This window comes from Ammodytes marinus (assembly GCF_949987685.1).
Source record: "Ammodytes marinus genome assembly, chromosome: 15".
Taxonomy (NCBI): domain Eukaryota; kingdom Metazoa; phylum Chordata; class Actinopteri; order Uranoscopiformes; family Ammodytidae; genus Ammodytes; species Ammodytes marinus.
Genome location: NC_137219.1, coordinates 4,206,764 through 4,217,746, shown reverse-complemented (window position 1 = coordinate 4,217,746; position 10,983 = coordinate 4,206,764). Strand labels below are relative to the sequence as shown.

Below are 10,983 nucleotides of genomic sequence, written 5' to 3'. Positions count from 1 at the left end.
TACACCTGTGAGAGAGCGAGAAAGACCTGGGAAGATTCACATGCAACGGTTTCAACTGTTAAAAGGTGCTGCTCTGAGGAACTTTCAGTTTTTGTTGTTAATTCTTGCACCCCTTTTGTCAAAAGCAGTAGTGTTTTTACCACGCCAGCTGTTGTTCCTGGGTGAGCGTGCCAATGACAAAGTTAGTCAATGAAAAATTAGACTGTTTCAAAAAAATTCAAAAGTTCCTCGTAGCACCTTTAACAACAATGAATAGTACTAAGTAGTTTGTGTAAATGCGCTTGCTGGAAAAAAACTAGAACAAATACATATACTGTGGACATTTGGCAACACGAAATGTTATCCTGGTCTTGGGTTACTGTTGGCATATATGAGTAATGGTAGCATTTGGTGCAATGTAAACATAAAAGTCCATTTCTTACTAAAATGTTTATTTTTGGGCATTTTTGTGTAGTAAAACAAGTGACAACCCAAAATTCACATCCCGTATCTAGCAATTTAGCTTCAACATGTTACGGGATATGAATGAGCTAGGCACTACTCGCTGAAAAATGGCAACCTGCTGCTTGTAGAAACACGTTTGATGAGCATTTTCTGGGTTGAAAAATTCAGTAATAATATCCTCCTCTGGGCTTTAATCAATACATTTCTATAAATAATGGATCGGATGAAAATGTGTAATGTATAAGGGCTCGCTCGTTGTGATAAACCCACAGAGAATTATCTCAAGGTTTTTTAGCAATAAGATGGTGAATACATTTTGAGCATGATCAGAATCAGAAATTGTTTGTTGATCCCTTTGAGGAATATTTGGTTTCTTTAAAGTGGCTCCCATTTTAAAATAGAAATATATATACAGTATATATAGCAAATATCGGTAAGAAATACGTAAAAATTTAAAAATAATATGTGACTTATACACAATATAACCTACCACAGTATAACAATAGTTATATTAGAATGAGGAGTATCTATATGTGTACATTACAATACAATATTATACAATATAAACACTAGAAATTACACTACAAAACATATGAAATGTAATATCCATCAATAAATACTGACCAATTCAATATCAATAATACAGTTGACAGCGGTGTAATACTTCAATTATAATGATAAGTGACTTTTACAGTTAATCTATTATTAAACAGATAACGGCGTAAGACAACTGACAGGGGTTGAAATGGGATACGTATATTCCAAAGGCCAGTCTATTGATTCATATTGTGTGAAACCAGAGAGTTGTTAATGTATCTATAGCAGCTACATAGTGAATATTGGCCATTGATCGGGAAGCCAGACAGAGGTCTCCAACTGAAAGCTAATGGTATTGCTATGTGTCTGCTGGATGTGTTTATAGGCGACTGAAGGCTAACAGGTTTGTTATACGAACCTGAAAGGTGATATGTATAGGTATCAGGTATTTATCTGTAGGGCTGAAGTAAACTGCAGATGTGTGCATGATTATTCAACAGGAGCAATCACTGAAATATCAAATGCAGTCTGTTGATACATTTATTTTATGAAAATACTGAAATGTCTGGCTTTTAGTCAATTTCAGTAGTCAACAGAATGGCCCTTCCGAATCTTCAAACATTAGATAATAAAAATGTTTTAATTATTGTTCCTTACGTTTCGAAAAGTTAGCAGAATTGTTACATTGTTTCGGCAGGTTTCTTATAAAGGTTTAAAGTTTTATCTATAATGTCTCATGTGTTTATATTTGTCATTTATTTAGTATGTAAAATCTCAATCTGAAGATGAGCAATAAGGGGAGAAAAAATATGAAGTAACACTAAATGGAGTGCACTGAATGTACTGTATATGAGATTATGTCTAAATGAAAGACTTCTTCGTCAAGGAACTGATATTTTTTTTGTCAGATTTGGTATAAAACGGAAATGATAAATGACATAAGGTGGATCACAGCTACTGTGTTATATAATTTGCAATACCTTTGAGCCTTGCCAACTACTTCACCTCAACATCCATCAAACATTCGCTGAAAGTATGAAATTAGAACATGATGGAAAAGTTTCGGAATTCATATCAAACAAGCTCTACAAAGTGTTTTGACCTGACGGCTAAACCACAGGTATCAGAGTGTTGCCGGTAGCCGCAGCCTGAAATGCCATTACTTTAATTTGGAGGCTTTTGTTGAACATAATTGTTCACTGTTGCCTTGGCGTCAAATCAAAAAACTTATGTAGGCTGGACTCCTGGACTGAATTACCACCCATGACGGCAGACATATCCAGTGGGCATTGAGTCAACTTTTTCCTCAAGTGCCGCTGATTTATACATTTATTTTATGAGGCGAAACATTATGAGGAAGTCAGCTCAAGTGTTTACACTCTGAAATAGTAGTTTGTTTTGACTGGACTTTTGGCCGTGAACTTTTCATATATAAGAAAAAATAAAGCCTAAATAGATGTATTTATATTCTTAGTATTTATAATATCAGATTTTATTGTTTTTTTTTTTTAGTTTTGAGTTTTGTATTTGGTAGTGTATTGATATACACTCACCAGCCACTTTATGAGGTACACCGTTTCAATTTCTTGTTAACACACATAACTAGAGATTCGCATCATGGATGAGCAGCCGCCAGATCTGCAGCAACTGCCTGATGCTTATCATGTCAATATGGACAAAAACCTCAGAGGAATGTTTCTAATAATAATAATAATATATTCGATTTATATAGCGCTTTTCTCGCACTGAAAGTACTGACAGTATTGAAAGTATGTCACGAAGAATTAAGGCAGTTCGGAAGGCAAAAGGAGGTAAAATCCGGTATTTGCAAAGTGTACCTGATAAAGTGGCCGGTGAGTGCTGGTTTGTGGTTTTGCCTCGTGATGTGGCCACTGTTCCACCACAGGCTTTATTACATCATACCTTCTTTTGTTGACCATCTGTTGTCGCAAACCCCCAAATACTCCCTTAACTGTCCAATTTAGCTTCAGGATATTTTTTTTCACACCACCAATGGAATGTTCACCTGCCATTTCATTTGTTAATAGTTTATGTAAGGTAGTTTATATTAGTCCGGCCATGCCATACCCACATTTTAATACTTCAACTTTTGAGGACATACAGTCAACTCCTTGGGCCACTTCTGATTAGTGAGCATGACCGGTTCACACCCAATTTTAACTGAGTTTGTAAAACCATTGACACGATAGTTTGAACCCAGACGTGTTGCATAATGTCGATCCTAAATGGTGGCCTTTTGCGATTTCAAATCCCAATTAACGTTTGAAAATAAATCATATTTTCAGCCCTGCTTCCCACTCCATTTCCCCTCCTCCAAAAAAGTTAAGCAATCAATTTGTTTTTGCAAAAATTCTACTCTCCAGTGCACTCACTCATTTCAGCTGATGAATTATTAGCATTTCATTATGATAATAATTCCCACTTTCCCTTCTATTACTGCGGTAGAGGACCTTCAGTGTGTGTGTGTGTGTGTGTGTGTGTGTGTGTGTGTGTGTGTGTGTGTGTGTGTGTGTGTGTGTGTGTGTGTGTGTGTGTGTGTGTGTGTGTGTGTGTGTGTGTGTGTGTGTGTGTGTGTGTGTGTGTGTGTGTGTGTGTCAGAGCTTGACTGCCCGTGACCCAATATGCTGCTCATATTTCACTGAGGAGAGAATGTGCCAGGTTGAGAGGGTTTGAGAGTGTGTGTCCTTGGTTTTATACTGAGTGAACTAAAGCACTGGAAAATGTGACGATCCTACCGCATAATTCATATCGTTTTGACCTTACTGTTGAATAAAATCAATCCTTGTGCATAAAATCTAACATTGTGCGTTCAATTTACTCCCAGGAAGTTTAAAGTAAAATACTCACTATACCAATAAAGTATTTTATTATTATGATTATTATTTTTTTCGAGGAACTTTTGGTTTGTCTTAATTATTGCGCCCCCTTTGGACAAAAGCGGTAGTGTTTAAACTACGCCAGCTGCAGTTCCTGGGTGAGCGTAGCGATGACAAAGGCATTAAGAAAAACTATATAAAAATAGCATTCTTTGCAATGATGGTCTCGTTTGTTGTTACATGTAATTTATCATCATCAGAGGAAAAGTTCAACTGTTTTAGAAATATATAAAAGTTCCAATTGTAGCACCTTGAACCTTACATAGTCACAATACATTACCTCATTGTCATACATCCTGCCGTCTCTCTTTCACTCGATTACTAAACAAACACAGACGCTGGTATTTTAAAACCACTACAGCTTTTGTCCAAAGGTGGCGCTAGAATCAACACAATCTGAAACTGAAAGTTCCTCGTAGCCAATTTAAATATAAAACACTGTCACTCACACCAAACCTCTGTAACAGTTTATTCTGCTCCTATACACAACCTTTCTTTCTCACACAGGCAATAAGAAGGGGGTGATAATGGAGTGTGAGTCAAATTAATCACTTGAAAGCCTCTCTACCTTTAATTACCTTTGTACGTAAGTGATTAGTTCATGGGAAGCTATATTTAGATGCAAGCCTAAGTGTTCGAAAACCAGCAGGAAGGTCGACTCAGAAGTGTCTCAAAGTGCCGCATACTGGCAATGCACAGGTGGATTTTTATTACAAACTAAATTGCTAAATGCTGTTTTAAATGAATGCTTCAAATCAAAGAAAGTGTAATCGTTCAGTAGCCCGATGACTCACTCTGAAAGGCAAACTTATCCTTCGTATGCCAGGACCATTGTGAAGTAATTACAGTGCTGCAGTACACAATTATAAAGTGACCAATCACATTACAAAGGGACGTGTGTGTGTGTGTGTGTGTGTGTGTGTGTGTGTGTGTGTGTGTGTGTGTGTGTGTGTGTGTGTGTGTGTGTGTGTGTGTGTGTGTGTGTGTGGGTGTGTGTGTGCGTGTGCGTGTGTGGGTGAGGTAACTTGAGGTGATGGTAAAATGAGCAAATTTTAAAGGAGAACAGCGTCGATCCATTAAACTGCCAGTCAAGTCCTTTTAAACACAGCGTCTCTGCTGCTTCGAATTCATTAATATATCTTTATAAAATCTTTATTTTGATTCTAAAAACGTTATACAAGAATAATAAAAGGAAAAACGTTATACATTTCAAAAATCAAAATTTAAAGCTAATTTCAACCTAATGCACAATAGACCTGTTTGAGTATCCCGCTCGTTTTTATCCAATCAGGAGACAGAGCGCTATAAAGAGGCGGGTCTCGATGACTCGCTGCTCTCCATCGCGGCCCAATCTGACGAAGACGGCTGTGTGTTCATGTGGTGGTGACGTAGGGACGAGGGAGGGGGACTGCTAACTACAGTCACTGACAGGAAGTTAGCTAAGAAAAAGACAATATCACTTACGTATCCTTTTAAGACATTTTTCTTTATTTTTTTTGTGTGTGTGTTTTAGAAAACGCGATCCAGGCTTTTGGTAACGGATCGGAACAGAGAACGGTTGACAGTCAGCCCGCGATGCCCAGCCCGCCAGCCCACGAGGACAACCATATCCGGCAGTCCACAGCAACCATGGCCCCGGGAGTCTCTATGGAAACAGAGCAGAACATACTGAGAGCACAGATACCTACTCAGGTGAGACAGAGATGGAAGAGGAAAGAAAATGTGATGTAATGCCAAACAAACACTCACGCACACACACTTACACTCAAATTGTGTCAGCTTTTACATTTACATTAATTTACATGCAAAAGTCCAAAATGACAATCCCAGCAACAGTTTACTATACTTTTTGAACAGAAGATCCCAAGATGATCAATCAATATGAAATGGCTGTAATTTGCATAACATTACAACTGACAAAATAATGTTCCATAACCTCCTTAATGTCAATGTCCTTCTCATTAGAATGCGGTGGTCGATATGGGATTTTTCCATATTGATATTTCTGTGCAAAATCTGACAACGATGCCTCATTAGCCAATTCACTTATTGTACACAGACATTCAATAACAACTGCAATGGGGTGAGATATCTAACTGCAAACTAACATAGGATGGCAAGAAAAACAAGATATTATTTTAACAGTAAAACTACAATAGTAGAAATACTGTATTATTTAAAATAAAACAAAACAGGCTAAAACAGATTTGCATAAGTAAAAACATACTCACCAAGCTGATAGAGTCAATGCATTGATCACAGCCCACTGCTACACTCACTATCGACTAACTAACCTACTGAGTAATCACCATGTAGAGAATTAAATGGAGATAATGAGGAGAGCTTTGAAGGTTTAAGATTGGAATGTAACGTTATTGATCCCAATGGGAGCATTAGGAGAGATGCTACGCTAACAGGATGCATGTGGGACAGAAAGTGGAACAGCGAACAAAACAAACAACATAATGAGATTATAAGTGTTAAGACAATTAAAAACAAGTGGCGAAACAATGTAAACAAATAACATTGTTTAAACATATTAGCCAGGAACAAACTGGATTTTGACTTCAGAGGGGAAAACCTAGTTCCATATAAATGATATTTGCACTGTTTTGGCAAATTTAAACACAGACTTCTTCAGATAAACTAGCCCAAAAAAATAATATAATTAAAAAGTCCATTAAAAAGTGAAACTTTCAATCCAGATTCATGACACAAAGTGAAATATGTCAGGCCTTTTTTTGTTTTAATGTTGATGATTACAGCTTACTGCTAAAAAAAAAAAGGATTTATAATACAGAATTGTCAACCTTCTGAAAGGTATGTTTATTCTAGAATCATTTCACTTAACATTATGTGTAATGAATCTAGAATACATGAAAGTTTCAGTCTTTGAATTAAATTAAATTAGAATGTTTTTGAAATTGCCCCTGTACTTTACATGAACGTGCAATTTAAAAGGTAAAGCCAGTAAAATAATCTGTGTACATCATCATCATCATCATCATCAACCTTTCTTTAAACAGGCAACAATTGCTAAGAAACAATGTCTTATTCAAGCAATGGCCTGGTTCAGGTCTGGTACATATTACCAGACCTGAACTTTCTCATACTCCTCAGTGCTTTATCAACTGTATAAACATGTTCTGTAAGCATCATCAAAGTAGCCCATACAATGAGGTACTAAAGTAAAAAAATGTTTCAACTCTGTCGAGACATACATTGCATCATGTTGTTTTCCATTAAAAAAAATATACCCACAATATTTCAGAATTGAATAATAAGCAGAACAAAATATAAAGATAATGTGTATCCCTGGAGGCTAAGCTAGAAATGTGTTCCGTGCACATTTGGCTCCTAATGGGAAGATAATTGACAAGCCGCCAACAACAGATATAAATAAACTTCACACGCTAAGTGAATAACTAGGCCACTTACTTATTTCCGGAGGGGGAAAAAAGCTGACATTAAAAAAAACGACCAAAAGCCAAAATCAGATATTTTCGCCTTGGGATTTCCATTCAAACTGCTCATCCCACGCACAATTGTTTAAACAATGCTTCACTAGCTCTGACTGCATTAGACTTTAATATAAACGCTACAGAGAGAAAGGCAAACAGGAGAGGGTGACATTTTGTTTTAACATGGACGTTTTGTCAAGGTTGAAAATTCAGGATCAGAAAAGGTGTCACAGAGCCGACAGCAGTCAAAGTTAATTAAACTAGTAAATTAAGGATTTGGACAGACGCAGTTGACATGCGACTCTTCAACCAACATCCTGTCACGTAAGGGTGAATAACTGCCGCTGATAATTCAACAGGATTTAAATTAGCAGAGTGGATACGTCGCAGTGCATTTCAAACAGACCTGCCTGCCTTGGAGGAAATACTTTGTGTTAGCGATAAACTGTTATGAGAATCTGTTTTACTGGCCAAGTGTGTGAACAGCACACACACACGCACACACACACACACACACGCACGCACACACACACACACACACGCACAAGGGAATTGACTATTGGAATTTGTTATTGTAATAGATGTGTTTTACATGGAAATACACGTACAAATACATTCATTTTCTGTGGGGTTAGAGTTGGGCTAGGGTTGCTATCTCCAACAAGGAGAGTCTGACTCCCATGAAACTTACTCCACTTATTAACATCAGTCATGCAAATATACCCACCTGTGCATTTGATTCTGGGATGAACAGAAATAGATTTTGAGGGGTGGGTGGGGCTTTTCACAGCAAACCAGTCCAATTTTGGGTTATTTACATTGACTTCCATTAATTTCTCTGAGGGTTAGGTTAGGGTCGCTATCTCCCACTAGGAAAGTCCTAAGTCAATGAAATTGACTCCACTAGAATCAGCCCTACAAAGCATCGGAACTTTGAGGGTCCACAGTTTTTTTTACCAACATATTCTAGTCTTACATAATGGTTCCAGGTTCCTCTAAATAAGTGTATTTTTATTTATGATGATAAAAATATTCAATACTTAGAATTACATGTAGAGTAAAGATGTTTTCTAAACTGACTGCAGGCTCTGCAAATGTAACTGCATAGTGCACCATTCAAATGTTTTACGTGAGGCACTTTGAATGGTCTCTTTATATGAAATGTGCTATATAAATAAACTTGCCTAATTGTCCATTTCATTTTCTTTCAGGTGAACGAGAACGACAGATTGTGGGGCGACGAGGGAGACTCCACTCTCCCCTCTCCAGGGCTGTCGGAGCGCGGGGCCGCGCCCGTCCGCCTGGCCCCCATCCTGGGCCTGGCCTGGATGCTAATGCTAACGGTGTTGCTCTCCAACCAATAGGAGGCCTCGATTTTATCACATGGCCTCTACGGACAGAAAACTCCAGACCTGAGGGGGAGGGAGGGGTGTGTGTGTGTGAGGGAGAGAGAGAGCGAGAGCGAGAGAGAGAAAGAAAGAATACCGGTTTGGGATTGGTCGACTCTGTCCCGCCCCACTCCCCTATCCCCCTCCCCCGTCACAGAAATCACACTTAATATCTTTTTTTGTGAATCATAACTTTGGAGCACATGTGTTGTTGTGAAGCCCACGCCCTCGAGAAATGGGCCGACGCTGCAGCACCACAGAAATCGGGGGGAAAAACAAGGAAGTAAAACACCTCATTTCTTGCTTCACGCCTGCCCCCCATAACGCAAACTGGTATACACAATCACACACACACACACACACACACACAGACATACACACACACAGACTTTGAAAACTTACTAAAACTAACCTCCAAGCTACGATTGAAACAGGGGGCCCGTGGGTTCAGAAGGTGTACAGCAAAGAGACACTGACAAATTGCAGTGTGTGAAAATCTATACAATAAAAAAAAATATATAAAAGGAAAAAAAATATTTTTTTTGTCCCTGAACATTCCTCGATGTAAAAAAAGATACAAAATAATTAAATGTTTATGACTTTCGTTTTCTCAGATGATGTGATAAAATGTTACACGGGATTTACAGTACGGTGGCTGTGTGTGTCCACGTGCAGCGGTCAGCTAATTCAAGCTTTGCTCTCTCTCTCTGTTATATCCACATTTTTTTCTTTTTATCAGAAATCATTGTATTATTATGCGGAATGTTAGATGGAAGCACACGATAAATAGCATCGAATCAAGTCACAATGAAATGATTTGCCTGTGTCTGCTTGTGTTGATGAACAGTTCATTTTCAGATATAAAAAAAAATTGTTAATCGAAGTTTAAAGCTATAGTGTGTAACTTCTGTTGCCCCCATGAGGTAACATGAGGTAAGCCTTCAGTAACATGAGGTGAGCCTTCAGTAACATGAGGTAAGCCTTCAGTGATCACACATGTATTTTATTCCTTCTGCTGTACGTCCAGGTTTTTTCCCAGCAGTAGAATCAACAACTGAGACCTTTCTTGAGCGCTTCTTATGAGCTCCTGCGCCAGTGTCGGGGGGGGGCGACACCAGTTTGTAAACGCGGCCATACTGAGAAATACATTGAGAGTTTTGTGGAGCTGATGGGCTTAATCAACTTGGTGTCGACTCGTTTCATTTATATGAAAAAGTTACGCACTATAGCTTTAACAGTCAAACAAGTTTAAGATGATTTACCAAAGTCTGTAGAAGTGTTTAATTTTGTCGACCAATTACGTGTTAACCGTCAACGTATTTTTAATTTTTAAAATAATTTTGTATTGAATATATGTCACGTTGGGATGGAGAGTCTTCATAATATCCATTCATTAAGCTTTAAGTGTGTGAGGGCCTGTGACAAACATTGTTTTTTCTTTTTCCTTTTTCAGAAATGTATAAAAAAATCTATATATAATGTGGTTATGGTAAAGCAACAACAGATGGAAACAAGTTTATATTTTTAAAATTTTGTGTGTGGACTTTAACCGCAGAGGAAAACAAGATATCTGTCTACAAGTGTGTAACCAATCATGCTTTGCCATAGTGGGGAGAGGGGGTGACTGGTATAAAACAGCGGGGTACAATGCCTGGGCAAATGCATTATGTATTTTGAGAGACTTGTAAAATGAAGGCGGCACCACATGTTGGTTCGCTACCTGCTTGGGACACTTCTCTCGACGTGGGACACCAGAGGATTTACAAAATGAACTGTATAAAAAAAAAGCACAGCTCTTGGGTCACAGCGGACAAGTCTATGATAAGTGTTGATATGGAGAGGTACTGTGGTTTTGTTTGGGGGCTAAAACGCTCTCAACGAGGAATGTGTCATCTTCAATACTGCCACTGAATTCAGTTATCTGCTAAAAAAAAAAACACCCATTTTGTTTCACCACCGCATTAGATGGAGTCAGAAATTCTGGAGAATGCTTGTGAAAATGAAAATTAAAAAGATCGGGTATATCTCCTCACGATTTGACACATGTCCGTATTGTGTGCGCGCTGCAAAAAATCCAGTAGTAATTCACAGCCTAGGTTCTGTAAACGGGCATGTTGCGTAGTTACGGTGGGCCACCTTTAGTTGCCTACCCTTTGTTAACGTGTCAGTTTACAGAGCCTAGGCTGTGTATTTACAGCACTAGCACAGACAGGTAGCAGATCATGAGTTGAGATTCTTAGATTTTTTAAGAAAAGT

At 38.2% G+C, this 10,983-nt stretch overlaps 1 protein-coding gene across 1 annotated transcript in view; it reads left to right on the top strand.

Annotated features, from left to right (window-relative positions):
* gfra4a (GDNF family receptor alpha 4a) overlaps positions 1-8,703 on the top strand; it is a gene marked incomplete at its 3' end in the record, with an annotated part of 138,252 nt that extends 129,549 nt beyond the window's left edge. Inside the window, exons 7-8 of the mRNA XM_080042205.1 lie at positions 5,392-5,570; positions 8,551-8,703. Of these exons, the coding sequence (XP_079898331.1) occupies positions 5,392-5,570; positions 8,551-8,703 (332 nt within the window). The remainder of the gene's footprint in view (positions 1-5,391; positions 5,571-8,550) is intronic.
* Positions 8,704-10,983: the final 2,280 nt, after the last annotated feature.